At 51.5% G+C, this 25,788-nt stretch overlaps 1 protein-coding gene across 4 annotated transcripts in view; it reads left to right on the forward strand.

The window, feature by feature from the left end:
• abca3b (ATP-binding cassette, sub-family A (ABC1), member 3b) overlaps positions 1 to 25,788 on the forward strand; it is a 235,319-nt gene that overhangs the window by 116,500 nt on the left and 93,031 nt on the right. For all 4 annotated transcript variants that reach the window (XM_059978838.1, XM_059978841.1, XM_059978840.1 and 1 more), the window contains exon 23: positions 23,598 to 23,756. In XM_059978838.1, the coding sequence (XP_059834821.1) occupies positions 23,598 to 23,756 (159 nt within the window). The remainder of the gene's footprint in view (positions 1 to 23,597; positions 23,757 to 25,788) is intronic.

Genomic DNA, 25,788 nt, shown 5'->3' on the forward strand with positions numbered 1-25,788 from the left:
TCACCATTCCCCTCCCCAACAACCCCATCATAAACATCCACCCGTCACCATTCCCCACCCCACCATCCCCATCATAAACATCCACCCGTCACCATTCCCATCCCCAACATCCCCATCATAAACATCCACCCGTCACCATTCCCCTCTCCCCACCATCCCCATTATAAACATCCCACCCGTCACCATTCCCCTCCCCAACATCCCCATCATAAACATCCACCGTCACCATTCCCCTCTCCAACATCCCATCATAAACATCCCGTCACCATTCCCCTCCCCAACATCCCCATCATAAACATCCACCGTCACCATTCCCTCCCCAACATCCCCATCATAAACATCCACCCGTCACCATTCCCCTCCCACCATCCCCATCATAAACATCCACCCGTCACCATTCCCCTCTCCCACCATCCCCATCATAAACATCCACCCGTCACCATTCCCCTCTCCAACATCCCCATCATAAACATCCACCCGTCACCATTCCCTCCCCACCATCCCCATCATAAACATCCCGTCACCATTCCCCTCTCCAACATCCCCATCATAAACATCCACCCGTCACCATTCCCCTCTCCACCATCCCCATCATAAACATCCACCCGTCACCATTCCCCTCCCCACCATCCCCATCATAAACATCCACCCGTCACCATTCCCCTCTCCCCACCATCCCCATCATAAACATCCACCCGTCACCATTCCCTCTCCAACATCCCCATCATAAACATCCACCCGTCACCATTCCCCTCCCCAACATCCCCATCATAAACATCCACCCGTCACCATTCCCCTACCCACCATCCCCATCATAAACATCCACCGTCACCATTCCCCTCCCCAACATCCCCATCATAAACATCCCGTCACCATTCCCCTCCCCAACATCCCCATCATAAACATCCACCCGTCACCATTCCCCTCCCCACATCCCCATCATAAACATCCACCCGTCACCATTCCCCTCTCCACCATCCCCATCATAAACATCCACCCGTCACCATTCCCCTCCCCACCATCCCCATCATAAACATCCACCGTCACCATTCCCCTCCCCAACATCCCCATCATAAACATCCACCCGTCACCATTCCCCCTCCCCACCATCCCCATCATAAACATCCACCCGTCACCATTCCCCTCTCTCCAACATCCCCATCATAAACATCCACCCGTCACCATTCCTCTCCCCACCATCCCATCATAAACATCCACCCGTCACCATTCCCCTTCCCCACCATCCCCATCATAAACATCCACCCGTCACCATTCCCCTCCCCACCATCCCCATCATAAACATCCACCCGTCACCATTCCCCTCCCCACCATCCCCATCATAAACATCCACCCGTCACCATTCCCCTCCCCACCATCCCCATCATAAACATCCACCCGTCACCATTCCCCTCCCCAACATCCCCATCATAAACATCCCCGTCACCATTCCCCTCCCCACCATCCCCATCATAAACATCCACCCGTCACCATTCCCCTCCCCAACATCCCCATCATAAACATCCACCCGTCACCATTCCCTCCCCAACATCCCCATCATAAACATCCACCCGTCACCATTCCCCTCCCAACATCCCCATCATAAACATCCACCCGTCACCATTCCCCTCCCCAACATCCCCATTCATAAACATCCACCCGTCACCATTCCCCTCTCCAACATCCCCATCATAAACATCCACCCGTCACCATTCCCCTCTCCCCACATCCCCATCATAAACATCCACCCGTCACCATTCCCCTCTCCCAACCATCCCCATCATAAACATCCACCCGTCACCATTCCCCTCTCCCCACCATCCCCATCATAAACATCCACCCGTCACCATTCCCCTCTCCCCACCATCCCCATCATAAACATCCACCCGTCACCATTCCCCTCTCCCCACCATCCCCATCATAAACATCCACCCGTCACCATTCCCCTCTCCCCACATCCCCATCATAAACATCCACCCGTCACCATTCCCCTCTCCCCACCATCCCCATCATAAACATCCACCCGTCACCATTCCCCTCTCCCCAACATCCCCATATAAACATCCACCCGTCACCATTCCCCTCTCCAACATCCCCATCATAAACATCCACCCGTCACCATTCCCCTCCCCACCATCCCCATCATAAACATCCACCCGTCACCATTCCCCTCCCCACCATCCCCATCATAAACATCCACCCGTCACCATTCCCCTCCCCACCATCCCCATCATAAACATCCACCCGTCACCATTCCCCTCCCCACCATCCCCATCATAAACATCCACCCGTCACCATTCCCTCTCCAACATCCCCATCATAAACATCCACCCGTCACCATTCCCCTCCCCACCATCCCCATCATAAACATCCACCCGTCACCATTCCCCTCCCCACCATCCCCATCATAAACATCCACCCGTCACCATTCCCCTCCTCCAACATCCCCATCATAAACATCCACCCGTCACCATTCCCCTCCCCACCATCCCCATCATAAACATCCACCCGTCACCATTCCCCTCTCCACCATCCCCATCATAAACATCCACCCGTCACCATTCCCCTCCCCACCATCCCCATATAAACATCCACCCGTCACCATTCCCTCTCCCCACCATCCCCATCATAAACATCCACCCGTCACCATTCCCCTCTCCACCATCCCCATCATAAACATCCACCCGTCACCATTCCCCTCCCCACCATCCCCATCATAAACATCCACCCGTCACCATTCCCCTCCCCAACATCCCCATCATAAACATCCACCCGTCACCATTCCCCTCCCAACATCCCCATCATAAACATCCACCCGTCACCATTCCCCTCCCCAACATCCCCATCATAAACATCCACCCGTCACCATTCCCCTCTCCAACATCCCCATCATAAACATCCACCCGTCACCATTCCCCTCCCCACCATCCCCATCATAAACATCCACCCGTCACCATTCCCCTCTCCCAACATCCCCATCATAAACATCCACCCGTCACCATTCCCCTCTCCACCATCCCCATCATAAACATCCACCCGTCACCATTCCCTCTCCCCACCATCCCCATCATAAACATCCACCCGTCACCATTCCCCTCTCCCCACCATCCCCATCATAAACATCCACCCGTCACCATTCCCTCTCCAACATCCCCATCATAAACATCCACCCGTCACCATTCCCCTCCCCAACATCCCCATCATAAACATCCACCGTCACCATTCCCCTCCCCACCATCCCCATCATAAACATCCACCCGTCACCATTCCCCTCCCCAACATCCCCATCATAAACATCCACCCGTCACCATTCCCCTCCCCAACATCCCCATCATAAACATCCACCCGTCACCATTCCCCTCCCCACCATCCCCATCATAAACATCCACCCGTCACCATTCCCCTCTCCACCATCCCCATCATAAACATCCACCCGTCACCATTCCCCTCCCCACCATCCCCATCATAAACATCCACCCGTCACCATTCCCTCCCCACCATCCCCATCATAAACATCCACCCGTCACCATTCCCCTCCCCACCATCCCCATCATAAACATCCACCCGTCACCATTCCCCTCTCCCAACCATCCCCATCATAAACATCCACCCGTCACCATTCCCTCTCCCCACCATCCCCATCATAAACATCCACCCGTCACCATTCCCCTCCCCACCATCCCCATCATAAACATCCACCCGTCACCATTCCCCTCCCCACACCATCCCCATCATAAACATCCACCCGTCACCATTCCCCTCCCCACCATCCCCATCATAAACATCCACCCGTCACCATTCCCCTCCCCACCATCCCCATCATAAACATCCACCCGTCACCATTCCCCTCCCCACCATCCCCATCATAAACATCCACCCGTCACCATTCCCCTCCCCACCATCCCCATCATAAACATCCCGTCACCATTCCCCTCCCCACCATCCCCATCATAAACATCCACCCGTCACCATTCCCCTCCAACATCCCCATCATAAACATCCACCCGTCACCATTCCCCTCTCCAACATCCCCATCATAAACATCCACCCGTCACCATTCCCCTCCCCAACATCCCCATCATAAACATCCACCCGTCACCATTCCCCTCCCAACATCCCCATCATAAACATCCACCCGTCACCATTCCCCTCTCCCACCATCCCCATCATAAACATCCACCCGTCACCATTCCCCTCCCCACCATCCCCATCATAAACATCCACCCGTCACCATTCCCCTCTCCCCACCATCCCCATCATAAACATCCACCCGTCACCATTCCCCTCTCCCCAACCATCCCCATCATAAACATCCACCCGTCACCATTCCCCTCTCCCCACCATCCCCATCATAAACATCCACCCGTCACCATTCCCCTCTCCCCACCATCCCCATCATAAACATCCACCCGTCACCATTCCCCTCTCCCCACCATCCCCATCATAAACATCCACCCGTCACCATTCCCCTCCCCACCATCCCCATCATAAACATCCACCCGTCACCATTCCCCTCTCCCAACATCCCCATCATAAACATCCACCCGTCACCATTCCCCCTCCCCACCATCCCCATCATAAACATCCACCCGTCACCATTCCTCTCCCCATCCCCATCATAACATCCCGTCACCATTCCCCTCTCCACCATCCCATCATAAACATCCACCCGTCACCATTCCCCTCCCCACCATCCCCATCATAAACATCCACCCGTCACCATTCCCCTCCCCAACATCCCCATCATAAACATCCACCCGTCACCATTCCCCTCTCCCAACATCCCCATCATAAACATCCACCCGTCACCATTCCCCTCCCCACCATCCCCATCATAAACATCCACCCGTCACCATTCCCCTCCCCACCATCCCCATCATAAACATCCACCCGTCACCATTCCCCTCTCCCCACCATCCCCATCATAAACATCCACCCGTCACCATTCCCTCTCCCCACCATCCCCATCATAAACATCCACCCGTCACCATTCCCCTCCCCACCATCCCCATCATAAACATCCACCCGTCACCATTCCCCTCCCCAACATCCCCATCATAAACATCCACCCGTCACCATTCCCCTCTCCAACATCCCCATCATAAACATCCACCCGTCACCATTCCCTCTCCCCACCATCCCCATCATAAACATCCACCCGTCACCATTCCCCTCCCCACCATCCCCATCATAAACATCCACCCGTCACCATTCCCCTCCCCACCATCCCCATCATAAACATCCACCCGTCACCATTCCCCTCCCCACCATCCCCATCATAAACATCCACCCGTCACCATTCCCCTCTCCAACATCCCCATCATAAACATCCACCCGTCACCATTCCCCTCCCCACCATCCCCATCATAAACATCCACCCGTCACCATTCCCTCCTCCCCACCATCCCCATCATAAACATCCACCCGTCACCATTCCCCTCCCCAACATCCCATCATAAACATCCACCCGTCACCATTCCCCTCCCCAACATGCCCCATCATAAACATCCACCCGTCACCATTCCCCTCTCCAACATCCCCATCATAAACATCCACCCGTCACCATTCCCTCTCCCCACCATCCCCATCATAAACATCCACCCGTCACCATTCCTCTCCCCACCATCCCATCATAAACATCACCCGTCACCATTCCCCTCTCCACCATCCCCATCATAAACATCCACCCGTCACCATTCCCCTCCCCACCATCCCCATCATAAACATCCACCCGTCACCATTCCCCTCCCCAACATCCCCATCATAAACATCCACCCGTCACCATTCCCCTCCCCAACATCCCCATCATAAACATCCACCCGTCACCATTCCCCTCCCCACCATCCCCATCATAAACATCCACCCGTCACCATTCCCCTCCCCACCATCCCCATCATAAACATCCACCCGTCACCATTCCCCTCCCCAACATCCCCATCATAAACATCCACCCGTCACCATTCCCCTCCCCAACATCCCCATCATAAACATCCACCCGTCACCATTCCCTCCCACCATCCCATCATAAACATCCACCGTCACCATCCCTCCCAACATCCCCATCATAAACATCCACCCGTCACCATTCCCCTCTCCCACCATCCCCATCATAAACATCCACCCGTCACCATTCCCCTCCCCAACATCCCCATCATAAACATCCACCCGTCACCATTCCCCTCCCCAACATCCCCATCATAAACATCCACCCGTCACCATTCCCCTCTCCAACATCCCCATCATAAACATCCACCCGTCACCATTCCCCTCTCCCACCATCCCCATCATAAACATCCACCCGTCACCATTCCTCTCCCCACCATCCCCATCATAAACATCCACCCGTCACCATTCCCCTCCCCACCATCCCCATCATAAACATCCACCCGTCACCATTCCCCTCTCCACCATCCCCATCATAAACATCCACCCTCACCATTCCCCTCTCCAACATCCCCATCATAAACATCCACCCGTCACCATTCCCCTCCCCAACATCCCCATCATAAACATCCACCCGTCACCATTCCCCTCCCCACCATCCCCATCATAAACATCCACCCGTCACCATTCCCCTCCCCACCATCCCCATCATAAACATCCACCCGTCACCATTCCCCTCCCCACCATCCCCATCATAAACATCCACCCGTCACCATTCCCCTCTCCAACATCCCCATCATGAAACATCCACCCGTCACCATTCCCCTCCCCAACATCCCCATCATAAACATCCACCCGTCACCATTCCCCTCTCCAACATCCCCATCATAAACATCCACCCGTCACCATTCCCCTCCCCACCATCCCCATCATAAACATCCACCCGTCACCATTCCCTCTCCACATCCCCATCATAAACATCCACCCGTCACCATTCCTCTCCCCACCATCCCCATCATAAACATCCACCCGTCACCATTCCCTCTCCAACATCCCCATCATAAACATCCACCCGTCACCATTCCCCTCTCCAACATCCCCATCATAAACATCCACCCGTCACCATTCCCCTCTCCACCATCCCCATCATAAACATCCACCCGTCACCATTCCCTCTCCCACCATCCCCATCATAAACATCCACCCGTCACCATTCCCTCTCCCACCATCCCCATCATAAACATCCACCCGTCACCATTCCCCTCTCCCAACATCCCCATCATAAACATCCACCCGTCACCATTCCCCTCCCCAACATCCCCATCATAAACATCCACCCGTCACCATTCCCCACCCCAACATCCCCATCATAAACATCCACCCGTCACCATTCCCCTCTCCCAACATCCCCATCATAAACATCCACCCGTCACCATTCCCCTCCCCAACCATCCCCATCATAAACATCCACCGTCACCATTCCCCTCTCCAACATCCCCATCATAACATCCACCCGTCACCATTCCCCTCTCCAACATCCCCATCATAAACATCCACCCGTCACCATTCCCCTCTCCCAACATCCCCATCATAAACATCCACCCGTCACCATTCCCTCTCCCAACATCCCCATCATAAACATCCACCCGTCACCATTCCCCTCTCCACCATCCCCATCATAAACATCCACCCGTCACCATTCCCCTCCCCAACATCCCCATCATAAACATCCACCCGTCACCATTCCCTCTCCCCACCATCCCCATCATAAACATCCACCCGTCACCATTCCCTCTCCCCACATCCCCATCATAAACATCCACCCGTCACCATTCCCCTCTCCAACATCCCCATCATAAACATCCACCCGTCACCATTCCCCTCCCCACCATCCCCATCATAAACATCCACCCGTCACCATTCCCCTCTCCAACCATCCCCATCATAAACATCCACCCGTCACCATTCCCCTCCCACCATCCCCATCATAAACATCCACCCGTCACCATTCCCCTCCCCACCATCCCCATCATAAACATCCACCCGTCACCATTCCCCTCCCCAACATCCCCATCATAAACATCCACCCGTCACCATTCCCCTCCCCAACATCCCCATCATAAACATCCACCCGTCACCATTCCCCCTCCCAACATCCCCATCATAAACATCCACCCGTCACCATACCCCTCCCCAACATCCCCATCATAAACATCCACCCGTCACCATTCCCTCTCCCCACCATCCCCATCATAAACATCCACCCGTCACCATTCCCCTCCCCACATCCCCATCATAAACATCCACCCGTCACCATTCCCCTCTCCCACCATCCCCATCATAAACATCCACCCGTCACCATTCCCCACCCCACCATCCCCATCATAAACATCCACCCGTCACCATTCCCCTCCCAACATCCCCATCATAAACATCCACCCGTCACCATTCCCCTCCCCACCATCCCCATCATAAACATCCACCCGTCACCATTCCCCTCCCCAACATCCCCATTCATAAACATCCACCCGTCACCATTCCCCCTCCCCAACATCCCCATCATAAACATCCACCCGTCACCATTCCCCTCCCCACCATCCCCATCATAAACATCCACCCGTCACCATTCCCCTCCCCAACCACCCCCATCATAAACATCCACCCGTCACCATTCCCCTCTCCAACATCCCCATCATAAACATCCACCCGTCACCATTCCCCCTCCCACCACCCCCATCATAAACATCCACCCGTCACCATTCCCCTCCCCACCATCCCCATCATAAACATCCACCCGTCACCATTCCCCTCCCCACCATCCCCATCATAAACATCCACCCGTCACCATTCCCCTCCCCAACCATCCCCATCATAAACATCCACCCGTCACCATCCCCTCTCCAACATCCCCATCATAAACATCCACCCGTCACCATTCCCCTCCCCAACATCCCCATCATAAACATCCACCCGTCACCATTCCCCTCCCCAACATCCCCATCATAAACATCCACCCGTCACCATTCCCCCTCCCCACCATCCCCATCATAACATCCACCCCGTCACCATTCCCCTCCCCACCATCCCCATCATAAACATCCACCCGTCACCATTCCCCTCCCCACCATCCCCATCATAAACATCCACCCGTCACCATTCCCCTCCCCAACATCCCCATCATAAACATCCACCCGTCACCATTCCCCTCTCCAACATCCCCATCATAAACATCCACCCGTCACCATTCCCCTCACCAACATCCCCATCATAAACATCCACCCGTCACCATTCCCACTCCCCACACCATCCCATCATAACATCCACCCGTCACCTTCCCCTCCCACCATCCCCATCATAAACATCCACCCGTCACCATTCCCCTCCCCAACATCCCCATCATAAACATCCACCCGTCACCATTCCCCTCCCAACATCCCCATCATAAACATCCACCCGTCACCATTCCCCTCCCACCATCCCCATCATAACATCCACCCGTCACCATCCCCCCCCACCATCCCCATCATAAACATCCACCCGTCACCATTCCCCTCCCCAACATCCCCATCATAACATCCACCCGTCACCATTCCCCTCCCCACCATCCCCATCATAAACATCCACCCGTCACCATCCCCTCCCAACCATCCCCATCATAAACATCCACCCGTCACCATTCCCCTCCAACATCCCCATCATAAACATCCACCCGTCACCATTCCCCACTCCCCAACATCCCCATCATAAACATCCACCCGTCACCATTCCCCTCCCCAACATCCCCATCATAAACATCCACCCGTCACCATTCCCCTCACCCAACATCCCCATCATAAACATCCACCCGTCACCATTCCCCTCCCCACCATCCCCATCATAACATCCACCCGTCACCATTCCCCTCACCAACATCCCCATCATAAACATCCACCCGTCACCATTCCCCTCTCCAACATCCCCATCATAAACATCCACCCGTCACCATTCCCCTCCCCACCATCCCCATCATAAACATCCACCCGTCACCATTCCCCTCCCCACCAACCCCATCATAAACATCCACCGTCACCATTCCCCTCCCAACATCCCCATCAAACAACCACCCTCACCATCCCACCCACATCCCCATCATAACATCCACCCGTCCCCATCCCTCCCCACATCCCCATCAAAACATCCACCCGTCACCATTCCCCTCCCCACCATCCCCATCATAAACATCCACCCCGTCACCATTCCCCTCCCCACCATCCCCATCATAAACATCCACCCGTCACCATTCCCCTCCCCACCATCCCCATCATAAACATCCACCCGTCACCATTCCCCTCCCCAACATCCCCATCATAAACATCCACCCTCACCATCCCCCACCCAACCCCCACATAAACATCCACCCGTCACCATTCCCCTCCCCAACATCCCCATCATAACATCCACCCGTCACCATTCCCCTCCCCAACATCCCCATCATAAACATCCACCCGTCACCATTCCCCTCCCCACCATCCCCATCAAAACACCACCCTCACCATCCCTCTCCAACATCCCATCATAACATCACCCGTCACCATTCCCCTCCCAACACCCATCAACCCACTCAACCCCCATCCCTCTCCAACATCCCCATCATAAACATCCACCCGTCACCATCCCACCCCACATCCCCATCACAAACATCCACCCGTCACCATCCCCTCTCCCACCATCCCCATCATAAACATCCCCGTCACCATCCCCTCACCCAACCATCCCCACATAACCACACCCGTCACCATCCCCTCCCCACATCCCACATAACATCCACCGTCACCATTCCCCTCCCCAACATCCCCCATCATAAACATCCACCCGTCACCATTCCCCTCCCCACCATCCCCATCATAAACATCCACCCGTCACCAGTCCCCCTCCACCATCCCCATCATAAACATCCACCCGTCACCATCCCTCCCCACCAACCCATCATAACCACCCACCCCACTTCCCCACCCCACCCATCCCCCATCATAAACATCCACCCGTCACCATTCCCCTCCCCAACATCCCCATCATAAACATCCACCCGTCACCATTCCCCTCCACCAACCCCATCCATAAACACCACCCGTCACCATTCCCCTCACCCACCATCCCATCATAAACACCACCCCTCACCATTCCCCTCCCAACATCCCCATCATAACATCCACCCGTCACCATTCCCCTCCCCACCATCCCCATCATAAACATCCACCCGTCACCATTCCCACTCCCACCATCCCCATCATAAACATCCACCCGTCACCATTCCCCTCCCCAACAACCCCATCATAAACATCCACCCGTCACCATTCCCCTCCCCAACCATCCCCATCATAAACATCCACCCGTCACCATTCCCCTCCCCACCATCCCCATCATAAACATCCACCCGTCACCATTCCCCTCCCCACCATCCCCATCATAAACATCCACCCGTCACCATTCCCCTCCCCAACATCCCCATCATAAACATCCACCCGTCACCATTCCCCTCCCCACCATCCCCATCATAAACATCCACCCGTCACCATTCCCCTCCCCACCATCCCCATCATAAACATCCACCCGTCACCATTCCCCTCCCCAACATCCCCATCATAAACATCCACCCGTCACCATTCCCCTCCTCCACCATCCCCATCATAAACATCCACCCGTCACCATTCCCCTCCACCACCATCCCCATCATAAACATCCACCCCGTCACCATTCCCCTCTCCAACATCCCCATCATAAACATCCACCCGTCACCATTCCCCTCCCCAACACCCCAATCATAAACATCCACCCGTCACCATTCCCCTCCCCACCATCCCATATAACATCCACCCGTCACCATTCCCTCCCACCATCCCCATATAAACATCCACCCGTCACCATTCCCCTCTCCAACATCCCATCATAAACATCCACCCGTCACCATTCCCCCTCCCCAACATCCCCATATAAACATCCACCCGTCACCATTCCCCACTCCAACATCCCCATCATAAACATCCACCCGTCACCATTCCCCACCCCCACCATCCCCATCATAAACATCCACCCGTCACCATTCCCCTCCCCAACCATACCCATCATAAACATCCACCCGTCACCATTCCCCTCTCCAACATCCCCATCATAAACATCCACACCGTCACCATTCCCCCTCCCCACCATCCCCATCATAAACATCCACCCGTCACCATTCCCCTCCCCACCATCCCCATCATAAACATCCACCCGTCACCATTCCCCTCTCCAACATCCCCATCATAAACATCCACCCGTCACCATTCCCCTCTCCAACATCCCCATCATAAACATCCACCCGTCACCATTCCCCTCCCCAACATCCCCATCATAAACATCCACCCGTCACCATTCCCCTCCCCAACATCCCCATCATAAACATCCACCCGTCACCATTCCCCACCCCACCATCCCCATCATAAACATCCACCCGTCACCATTCCCCTCCCCACCATCCCCATCATAAACATCCACCCGTCACCATTCCCCTCTCCAACATCCCCATCATAAACATCCACCCGTCACCATTCCCCTCCCCACCATCCCCATCATAAACATCCACCCGTCACCATTCCCCTCCCCACCATCCCCATCATAAACATCCACCCGTCACCATTCCCCTCTCCAACATCCCCATCATAAACATCCACCCGTCACCATTCCCCTCTCCAACATCCCCATCATAAACATCCACCCGTCACCATTCCCCTCCCCAACATCCCCATCATAAACATCCACCCGTCACCATTCCCCTCCCCAACATCCCCATCATAAACATCCACCCGTCACCATTCCCCTCCCCACCATCCCCATCATAAACATCCACCCGTCACCATTCCCCTCCCCACCATCCCCATCATAAACATCCACCCGTCACCATTCCCCTCTCCAACATCCCCATCATAAACATCCACCCGTCACCATTCCCCTCCCCAACATCCCCATCATAAACATCCACCCGTCACCATTCCCCTCTCCAACATCCCCATCATAAACATCCACCCGTCACCATTCCCCTCCCCACCACCCCCATCATAAACATCCACCCGTCACCATTCCTCTCCCCACCATCCCCATCATAAACATCCACCCGTCACCATTCCCCTCTCCAACATCCCCATCATAAACATCCACCCGTCACCATTCCCCTCCCCAACATCCCCATCATAAACATCCACCCGTCACCATTCCCCTCTCCAACATCCCCATCATAAACATCCACCCGTCACCATTCCCCTCCCCAACATCCCCATCACAAACATCCACCCGTCACCATTCCCCTCCCCACCATCCCCATCATAAACATCCCGTCACCATTCCCCTCCCCACCATCCCCATCATAAACATCCACCCGTCACCATTCCCCTCCCCACCATCCCCATCATAAACATCCACCCGTCACCATTCCCCTCCCCAACATCCCCATCATAAACATCCACCCGTCACCATTCCCCTCCCCACCATCCCCATCATAAACATCCACCCGTCACCATTCCCCTCTCTCCAACATCCCCATCATAAACATCCACCCGTCACCATTCCTCTCCCCACCATCCCCATCATAAACATCCACCCGTCACCATTCCCCTCTCCCCACCATCCCCATTATAAACATCCACCCGTCACCATTCCCCTCCCCAACATCCCCATCATAAACATCCACCCGTCACCATTCCCCTCTCCACCATCCCCATCATAAACATCCACCCGTCACCATTCCCCACCCCACCATCCCCATCATAAACATCCACCCGTCACCATTCCCCTCTCCAACATCCCCATCATAAACATCCACCCGTCACCATTCCCCTCTCCACCATCCCCATCATAAACATCCACCCGTCACCATTCCCCACCCCACCATCCCCATCATAAACATCCACCCGTCACCATTCCCCTCCCCAACATCCCCATCATAAACATCCACCCGTCACCATTCCCCTCCCCAACATCCCCATCATAAACATCCACCCGTCACCATTCCCCTCCCCACCATCCCCATCATAAACATCCACCCGTCACCATTCCCCTCCCCACCATCCCCATCATAAACATCCACCCGTCACCATTCCCCTCCCCAACATCCCCATCATAAACATCCACCCGTCACCATTCCCCTCCCCACCATCCCCATCATAAACATCCACCCGTCACCATTCCCCTCCCCACCATCCCCATCATAAACATCCACCCGTCACCATTCCCCTCCCCAACATCCCCATCATAAACATCCACCCGTCACCATTCCCCTCCCCACCATCCCCATTATAAACATCCACCCGTCACCATTCCCCTCCCCACCATCCCCATTATAAACATCCACCCGTCACCATTCCCCTCTCCAACATCCCCATCATAAACATCCACCCGTCACCATTCCCCTCCCCAACATCCCCATCATAAACATCCACCCGTCACCATTCCCCTCCCCACCATCCCCATTATAAACATCCACCCGTCACCATTCCCCTCCCCACCATCCCCATTATAAACATCCACCCGTCACCATTCCCCTCTCCAACATCCCCATCATAAACATCCACCCGTCACCATTCCCCTCCCCAACATCCCCATTATAAACATCCACCCGTCACCATTCCCCTCTCCAACATCCCCATCATAAACATCCACCCGTCACCATTCCCCTCCCCACCATCCCCATCATAAACATCCACCCGTCACCATTCCCCTCCCCAACATCCCCATCATAAACATCCACCCGTCACCATTCCCCTCCCCACCATCCCCATCATAAACATCCACCCGTCACCATTCCCCTCCCCACCATCCCCATCATAAACATCCACCCGTCACCATTCCCCTCTCCAACATCCCCATCATAAACATCCCGTCACCATTCCCCTCTCCACCATCCCCATCATAAACATCCACCCGTCACCATTCCCCACCCCACCATCCCCATCATAAACATCCACCCGTCACCATTCCCCTCTCCAACATCCCCATCATAAACATCCACCCGTCACCATTCCCCTCCCCACCATCCCCATCATAAACATCCACCCGTCACCATTCCCCTCCCCACCATCCCCATCATAAACATCCACCCGTCACCATTCCCCTCCCCAACATCCCCATTATAAACATCCACCTGTCACCATTCCCCTCCCCAACATCCCCATTATAAACATCCACCTGTCACCATTCCCCTCTCCAACATCCCCATCATAAACATCCACCCGTCACCATTCCCCTCTCCAACATCCCCATCATAAACATCCACCCGTCACCATTCCCCTCTCCAACATCCCCATCATAAACATCCACCCGTCACCATTCCCCACCCCACCATCTCCATCATAAACATCCACCCGTCACCATTCCCCTCCCCACCATCCCTATCATAAACATCCACCCGTCACCATTCCCCTCTCCAACATCCCCATCATAAACATCCACCCGTCACCATTCCCCTCCCCACCATCCCCATCATAAACATCCACCCGTCACCATTCCCCTCCCCACCATCCCCATCATAAACATCCACCCGTCACCATTCCCCTCTCCAACATCCCCATCATAAACATCCACCCGTCACCATTCCCCTCTCCAACATCCCCATCATAAACATCCACCCGTCACCATTCCCCTCCCCAACATCCCCATCATAAACATCCACCCGTCACCATTCCCCTCCCCAACATCCCCATCATAAACATCCACCCGTCACCATTCCCCACCCCACCATCCCCATCATAAACATCCACCCGTCACCATTCCCCTCCCCACCATCCCCATCATAAACATCCACCCGTCACCATTCCCCTCTCCAACATCCCCATCATAAACATCCACCCGTCACCATTCCCCTCCCCACCATCCCCATCATAAACATCCACCCGTCACCATTCCCCTCCCCACCATCCCCATCATAAACATCCACCCGTCACCATTCCCCTCTCCAACATCCCCATCATAAACATCCACCCGTCACCATTCCCCTCTCCAACATCCCCATCATAAACATCCACCCGTCACCATTCCCCTCCCCAACATCCCCATCATAAACATCCACCCGTCACCATTCCCCTCCCCAACATCCCCATCATAAACATCCACCCGTCACCATTCCCCTCCCCACCATCCCCATCATAAATATCCACCCGTCACCATTCCCCTCCCCACCATCCCCATCATAAACATCCACCCGTCACCATTCCCCTCTCCAACATCCCCATCATAAACATCCACCCGTCACCATTCCCCTCCCCAACATCCCCATCATAAACATCCACCCGTCACCATTCCCCTCTCCAACATCCCCATCATAAACATCCACCCGTCACCATTCCCCTCCCCACCAACCCCATCATAAACATCCACCCGTCACCATTCCTCTCCCCACCATCCCCATCATAAACATCCACCCGTCACCATTCCCCTCTCCAACATCCCCATCATAAACATCCACCCGTCACCATTCCCCTCCCCAACATCCCCATCATAAACATCCACCCGTCACCATTCCCCTCTCCAACATCCCCATCATAAACATCCACCCGTCACCATTCCCCTCCCCAACATCCCCATCACAAACATCCACCCGTCACCATTCCCCTCCCCACCATCCCCATCATAAACATCCCGTCACCATTCCCCTCCCCACCATCCCCATCATAAACATCCACCCGTCACCATTCCCCTCCCCACCATCCCCATCATAAACATCCACCCGTCACCATTCCCCTCCCCAACATCCCCATCATAAACATCCACCCGTCACCATTCCCCTCCCCACCATCCCCATCATAAACATCCACCCGTCACCATTCCCCTCTCTCCAACATCCCCATCATAAACATCCACCCGTCACCATTCCTCTCCCCACCATCCCCATCATAAACATCCACCCGTCACCATTCCCCTCTCCCCACCATCCCCATTATAAACATCCACCCGTCACCATTCCCCTCCCCAACATCCCCATCATAAACATCCACCCGTCACCATTCCCCTCTCCACCATCCCCATCATAAACATCCACCCGTCACCATTCCCCACCCCACCATCCCCATCATAAACATCCACCCGTCACCATTCCCCTCTCCAACATCCCCATCATAAACATCCACCCGTCACCATTCCCCTCTCCACCATCCCCATCATAAACATCCACCCGTCACCATTCCCCACCCCACCATCCCCATCATAAACATCCACCCGTCACCATTCCCCTCCCCAACATCCCCATCATAAACATCCACCCGTCACCATTCCCCTCCCCACCATCCCCATCATAAACATCCACCCGTCACCATTCCCCTCCCCACCATCCCCATCATAAACATCCACCCGTCACCATTCCCCTCCCCAACATCCCCATCATAAACATCCACCCGTCACCATTCCCCTCCCCACCATCCCCATCATAAACATCCACCCGTCACCATTCCCCTCCCCACCATCCCCATCATAAACATCCACCCGTCACCATTCCCCTCCCCAACATCCCCATCATAAACATCCACCCGTCACCATTCCCCTCCCCACCATCCCCATTATAAACATCCACCCGTCACCATTCCCCTCCCCACCATCCCCATTATAAACATCCACCCGTCACCATTCCCCTCTCCAACATCCCCATCATAAACATCCACCCGTCACCATTCCCCTCCCCAACATCCCCATTATAAACATCCACCCGTCACCATTCCCCTCTCCAACATCCCCATCATAAACATCCACCCGTCACCATTCCCCTCCCCACCATCCCCATCATAAACATCCACCCGTCACCATTCCCCTCCCCAACATCCCCATCATAAACATCCACCCGTCACCATTCCCCTCCCCACCATCCCCATCATAAACATCCACCCGTCACCATTCCCCTCCCCACCATCCCCATCATAAACATCCACCCGTCACCATTCCCCTCTCCAACATCCCCATCATAAACATCCCGTCACCATTCCCCTCTCCACCATCCCCATCATAAACATCCACCCGTCACCATTCCCCACCCCACCATCCCCATCATAAACATCCACCCGTCACCATTCCCCTCTCCAACATCCCCATCATAAACATCCACCCGTCACCATTCCCCTCCCCACCATCCCCATCATAAACATCCACCCGTCACCATTCCCCTCCCCACCATCCCCATCATAAACATCCACCCGTCACCATTCCCCTCCCCACCATCCCCATCATAAACATCCACCCGTCACCATTCCCCTCTCCAACATCCCCATCATAAACATCCACCCGTCACCATTCCCCTCCCCAACATCCCCATCATAAACATCCACCCGTCACCATTCCCCTCCCCACCATCCCCATCATAAACATCCACCCGTCACCATTCCCCTCTCCCCAACATCCCCATCATAAACATCCACCCGTCACCATTCCCCTCCCCAACATCCCCATTATAAACATCCACCCGTCACCATTCCCCTCTCCAACATCCCCATCATAAACATCCACCCGTCACCATTCCCCTCTCCAACATCCCCATCATAAACATCCACCCGTCACCATTCCCCTCCCCAACATCCCCATCATAAACATCCACCCGTCACCATTCCCCTCCCCACCACCCCCATTATAAACATCCACCCGTCACCATTCCCCTCCCCACCATCCCCATCATAAACATCCACCCGTCACCATTCCCCTCCCCACCATCCCCATCATAAACCTCCACCCGTCACCATTCCCCACCCCAACATCCCCATCATAAACATCCACCCGTCACCATTCCCCACCCCACCATCCCCATCATAAACCTCCACCCGTCACCATTCCCCACCCCAACATCCCCATCATAAATATCCACCCGTCACCATTCCCCTCCCCACCATCCCCATCATAAACATCCACCCGTCACCATTCCCCTCCCCACCATCCCCATCATAAACATCCACCCGTCACCATCCCTATCACCAACTTCGTGAGCCCCGTCCTCACTGAATGAGTGAGAAGGGAAGTATTAGCTGTGGTTTGTGGCATCAGTGATGCAACCAGTTAGAAAGGTCTCCACTGTATGTCTAGAGACGGTACAGAACTGATTCATGAGGATGGTAGTGAAACTGGGGGGTTGAGTTCTAAGGAGAGACTGACTAGATCACCGCTCCCCTTCCCGTGTCCACCAGCCCAGTCACCGCCCCCAGTGTTTTGTCTTGGGTATAGGCAGAGTCTCTCACCCCCCTCCCACATACTGCATTCATGTGGCAAAGTGTAGACATTTTTATTTAAACATACAGAACTTTTTTTGAATACAAAATACACACAAAGGTTAGTGGCTACAATACTGATAATGATTTCAAATTAAATTATGGTTAGGATCATCGACAAGACAGTCAATTCCCCGGGATGCTCACTGTTCCCAGAAATCCTCCACTATACCATATAACCATATAACAATCACAGCACGGAAACAGGCCATCTCGGCCCTCCTAGTCCATGCCGAACTTTTAATCTCACCTAGTCCCACCTACCCGCACTCAGCCCATAACCCTCCACTCCTTTCCTGTCCATATACCTATCCAATTTTACATCAAATGACACAACTGAACTGGCCTCTACTACTTCTACAGGAAGCTCATTCCACACAGCTATCACTCTCTGAGTAACTCTCCCCCTCGTGTTTCCCTTAAACTTCTGCCCCCTAACTCTCAAATCATGTCCTCTCGTTTGAATCTCCCCTACTCTCAATGGAAACAGCCTATTCACGTCAACTCTATCTATCCCTCTCAAAATTTTAAATACCTCGATCAAATCTCCCCTCAACCTTCTACGCTCCAATGAATAGAGACCTAACTTGTTCAACCTTTCTCTGTAACCCAGGTAACATCCTAGTAAATCGTCTCTGCACTCTCTCTAATTTATAATCTTTTTTTTCCTATAATCTTTCCTATAATTCAGTGACCAGAACTGCACGCAATATTCCAAATTTGGCCTTACCAATGCCTTGTACAATTTTAACATTACATCCTAACTTCTGTACTCAATGCTTTGATTTATAAAGGCCAGCGTTCCAAAAGCCTTCTTCACCACCCTATCTACATGAGACTCCACCTTCAGGGAACTATGCACTGTTATTCCTAGATCACTCTGTTCCTCTGCATTCCTCAATGCCCTACCATTTACCCTGTATGTTCTATTTGGATTATTCCTGCCAAAATGTAGAACCTCACACTTCTCAGCATTAAACTCCATCTGCCAACGTTCAGCCCATTCTTCTAACCGACATAAATCTCCCTGCAAGCTTTGAAAACCCAACTCATTATCCACAACACCTCCTACCTTAGTATCATCAGCATACTTGCTAATCCAATTTACCACCCCATCATCCAGATCATTTATGTATATTACAAACAATATTGGGCCCAAAACAGATCCCTGAGGCACCCCGCTAGTCACCAGCCTCCATCCCGATAAACAATTATCCACCACTACTCTCTGGCATCTCCCATCTAGCCACTGTTGAATCCATTTTATTACTCCAGAATTACACCTAACGACTGAACCTTCTTAACTAACCTTCCATGTGGAACTTTGTCAAAGGCTTTGCTGAAGTCCATATAAACTACATCCACTGCCTTACCCTCATCAACATTCCTCGTAACTTCTTCAAAAAATTCAATGAGGTTTGTCAAATATGATCTTCCACACACAAATCCATGCTGGCTACTCCTAATCAGATCCTGTCTATCTAGATAATTATAAATACTATCTCTAAGAATACCTTCCATTAATTTACCCACCACTGATGTCAAACTGACAGGTCTATAATTGCTAGGCTTACTTCTAGAACCCTTTTTAAACAATGGAACCACATGAGCAATATGCCAATCCTCCGGCACAATCCCCGTTTCTAATGACATCTTAAAGATCTCCGTCAGAGCTCCTGCTATTTCTACACAAACTTCCCTCAAGGTCCTGGGGAATATCCTGTCAGGACCCGGAGATTTCTCCACTTTTAAATTTCTTATAAGCGCCAGTACTTCCACCTCTTTAATTGTCATAGGTTCCATAACTTCCTTATTTGTTTCCCACACCTTACACAATTCAATATCCTTCTCCTTAGTGAATACCGAAGAGAAGAAATCGTTCAAAATCTCTCCCATCTCCCTCGGATCCACACATAGCTGACCACTCTGATTCTCTAAGGGGCCAATTTTATCCTTCACTATCCTCTTGCTTTTAATATAACTAGAAACCTTTCGGATTTACTTTCACCTTAGTTGCCAAACCAACCTCGTATCTTCTTTTAGCTTTTCTAATCTCTTTCTTAAGATTCTTTTTACATTCTTTATATTCCTCGAGCAATTCCTTTACTCCATGCTGCCTATATCTATTGTAGACATCCCTCTTTTTCCGAACCAAATTTCTAATATCCCTTGAAAACCATGGTGCTTTCAAACCTTTAACCTTTCCTTTCAACCTAACAGGAACATAAAGATTCTGTACCCTCATAATTTCACCCTTAAATGACCTCCATTTCTCTATTACATCCTTCCCATAAAACAACTTGACCCAATCCACTCTCTCTAAATCCCTTCGCATTTCCTCAAAGTTAGCCTTTCTCCAATCAAAAATCTCAACTCTAGGTCCTGTCCTGTCCTTCTCCATAATTATATTGAAGCTAATGCTATTGTGATCACTGGACCCGAAGTGCTCCCCAACACATACATCTGTCAGCTGACCTATCGCATTCCCTAACAGGAGATCCAACACTGCCCCATCTCTAGTCGGTATTTCTATGTATTGTTGCAAAAAACTATCCTGCACACATTTCACAAACTCTAAACCATCCAGCCCTTTTACAGAATGAGCTTCCCAGTCTACATGTGGAAAATTAAAATCTCCCACAATCACCACCTTGTGTTTACTACAAATATCTGCTATCTCCTTACACATTTGCTCTTCCAACTCACGCTCCCCATTAGGTGGCCTATAATACACTCCTATCAGTGTTACTACACCCTTCCCATTCCTCAATTCCACCCAAATAGTCTCCCTAGACGAGCTCTCTAATCTATCCTTCCAAAGCACCGCCATAAGATTTTCTCGGACAAGCAATGCAACACCTCCTCCTCTGGCCCCTCCTACTCTATCACACCTGAAGCAACTAAATCCAGGAATATTTAGTTGCCAATCACACCCTTCCTGCAACCATGTTTCACTAATAACTACAACATCATAATTCCAGGTATCAATCCACGCTTTAAGCTCATCCACCTTTCTTACAATATTCCTAGCATTAAAATAGATACATTTAAGATACTCTCCACCTCCTCCTCTCTTTTCATCCCTAACAATGCATTCAAATTTATTATCCTTTTCTTTCTTCTCCCCTACATCTTCGGGCTGAGCGCATCCCTTCTCCATCACCTGCCTTTCCTCCCTCACACACTGTCTACTTACTTGCTCTACTGGTGAACTAACCTCCTCTCCCACAGTTTCCTCAAATTGATTCCCGCCCCCCCCCCCCATCTCACTAGTTTAAAGTCCGCCCTGTAGCCCTAGCAAACCTCCCCGCTAGGATATTGGTCCCCCCAGGATTCAAGTGTAACCCATCCTTCTTGAACAGGTCACGCCTGTCCCAGAAGAGGTCCCAATGATCCAGAAACTTGAATCCCATAATGATACCTATAATGATTGTGTGCTCCTGCTCCAAGAACCCCCAGGCACTAGTGTAAGCTGGTTCGGGTGGAGCTCTCAACTGCCCACTGTCTAGACCCGTGAATGGTCCTCTCGGCCAGGTCCTCAATCAATCCCACCAGGAGAACTCACAGGTGACTGCATCCCTCCTCCCCCCGTACTAGGTGACTGTCGATCAGGAGTGTGAGGCTGAAGTGCAACTGAAACTTGAGGAGTAGTCTCCCTGGACACGACTGTAGGAAGAGTCACCATTATGCAGTACTCTGTGTTACACAAGAATGATAGGGGAAGTGCACTTGGCATATCTGCACTGGGGACACAGTCATAGACTCTATTGTCTCGGGCCCAGCTCGGGACAGTGACATGCCTAAGGAGGGTACAGGGTATGTGCCGGTTTTGAACAGGACTGTGGTTTGTGGTCAGTGTCATGGGACTGTGAAACGTAAGAGCAGAATTAAGTGATTTGGCCCATCTGGACCGCTCCGTCATTTCATGTTGACTGATTTATTGTCCCTCTCAACCTCATTCTCCTGCCTTCTCTCTATAATTCTTGACACTCTGACTATTCAAGAACAATCAACCTCTGCTTTAAATATATCCAATGACGGCCTTCACAGTTATCTGTAGTAATAAATCCCATAGTTTCACCACCCCCGGCTAAAGAAATTCTTCCTCATCAATGTTCTAAAGAGTCAAATTCCTCTATCATTACACTAGAAACATAGTTTTATAGTACTGTTATAGTATTTGTAGTGTTCTAATGTGTTCTGTATTTCATTTAAATACATACATTTGTTTCTTAGTTAAATGGTAGTTTGTGTTTTTACACCTTTTAAACTTTAATTTCCATGAAACTTCGGCTATTTGCAGCCTCCCTTTACCTGAGCCAAAGCATATTGGGCCAATGTGTCCCAGTTAACCAGAGTCCACTGTACTTGTATATCCAGCTGCTAAGAATATCTTCCAATAACGTACCCACTATAATTTCCTGGCTTATCCTTGGATCTCAGTAAATTCTTTGTCCTGTTTCACTGTTACAGAGCTTGGCCTGATGGGCCTATCGAAGGTTCTGGACTCTGTGTTCTTGGTTTTACCCAATTACTGCCTTGGGCATGGCTTGAGCGAGTTTTACCAGAACTACCTGCTGATCGGGGTGTGTACCAGCAGCCCAGTTGCCGAGTATCTGTGTGCGAAGTTCAGTGAGTATACCCTCCTGCCCAATGAACGGGGGTGGCAAGCCGGTTGGCAGATGCCCCTGGACAACATTGTACAGTCCAGTGCCAGTGCTGTAGTTGATCATTGCCTCTGACTACCCATACCAGGCCAAAGTTGTCCAGCGGAGTGCCTGCTTTCTGATGAGACTGATTACACTTCAGATCACTTTGCCTGTGGTCATGTCTGATTGAAACACAAAGTTATCTACTCTTCTCACATTTGAGACTTCCTCCATTTACACAAGTGTCGCTGGGAAGTCAGATTTTAACATCCCCTGGTCATTCCTGATCATCCTTGAGTTATAGGGAAGGGTTGAACAGATTAGGATATTATTCCCTTTAGGGGAGATTTGATAGAGGTATATGAAATAAGAGGAGTATTGATAGGAGAAATGTAAGCAAGCTTTTTCCACTGAGGTTGGATGAGACTAGAATTAGAGGGCATAGATTAAGAGTGAATGGTGAAATATTTAAGGGGAACTGTTATGTTTATTAACTCCAAAACATTAAACTAATTGAAAGCAAAAACACAGAACTGGGAATAGTGTAGCTTAATTTTGTTTTAACTTTAAGCAAGGCACGTGCATAAGATGTGGTGGTGTGATGACTTATGTGATTTATGTGCTTTTACATATAAATTGCAGCATTATGTAAACAACAAAGAATGCTGAATCAAACAATATATTTACAATATTAGTGAAGTATTAACTACACAACAATTCTCCCTACTTAGCTATAAACTCCAACTCAACACAGAATGCATCCCAACTTATAAGCTGTATACAGTACTATGCAAAAGTCTTTGGCACATGTTAAACAATTCTGTGAAACAAATTTGCTTTCAAAAATAATGAAAGGAAAAGTTTCTAAATATCAAAAGAAATACTATAAAGAGCAGTAAACTGCAAACGTAACTAAATCAAATCATTATTTGATGTGACCACCCTTTGGCTTTAAAACTGCGTCAATTATCTGTCGTGAAAAAAATCAGCTGGTAGGTTGCTCCAAGTATCTTGGAGAACTTGCCACAGATATTCTGTAGACCCCGCCGTCATCCCCACTCCACCGTCGTCGACCCCACTGTCATCCCCATCCCGACACCCTGTCCACCTGTGGTGTCTTCACCCTTCCAACATCCCCATCTACCTTATGGGGTACAACCCATGTTGATTTGATTTGACACAAGTGACGCATTTTATTGCTATGTTGGTGCTGAAAGTATGGCAACATTTAAGGACATATTATAGAGCAAATATTAGTGGAAGGTTACAAGATTGGGAATCTTTCAAAAACTAACAGGAGGCAAGTAAAAATGTCATTGAAAAGGTAGAGATGGAATGCCAAAATAAGCTAGCTAATAATATTAAAGACTACACCAAAAGTTTCTTCAGTTGCATAAAGTGCAAAAGAGAGGTGAGAGTGGATATTGGACTGCTGGAAAACGATGCTGGAGAGGTAGTGATGGGGGACAATGAAATAGCAGATGAACTGAATGAGTATTTTGCATCAGTCTTCACTGTGAAAGACACTAGTAGTATGGTGGAAGTTTCAGGTGTTGGGACTTGAAGTGTATGAATTTACCATAACTAGAGAGAAGGTTCTTGGGAAAATGACAGGTCTGAAGGTAGATAAGTAACCTGGACCAGATGGTGTACACCCCAGAGTTCTGAAAGAGGTGTCTGAAGAGATTGTGGAGACATTATTAATGATCTTTCAAGAATCACTAGATTTTGGAATGGTTCCGGAAGATTGGAAAATTGCAAATGTCATTCCACTCTTCAAGAAGGGAGAGGGGCAGAAGAAAGGAAATTATAGGCCAATTAGTCTGATCTCAGTGGTTGGGAAGATGTTGGAGTTGATTGTTAAGGATGAGGTCTCAGAGTACTTGGAGGTGCATGATAAAATAGGCCATAGACAGCATGGTTTCCTCAAGGGAAAATCCTGCCTGACAAATCTGTTGGAATTCTTTGAAGAAGTAACAAGCAGGATAGACAAAGGAGAATAGATTGATGTTGTG

Source organism: Hypanus sabinus, chromosome 9, assembly GCF_030144855.1.
Source record: "Hypanus sabinus isolate sHypSab1 chromosome 9, sHypSab1.hap1, whole genome shotgun sequence".
Lineage (NCBI taxonomy): Eukaryota > Metazoa > Chordata > Chondrichthyes > Myliobatiformes > Dasyatidae > Hypanus > Hypanus sabinus.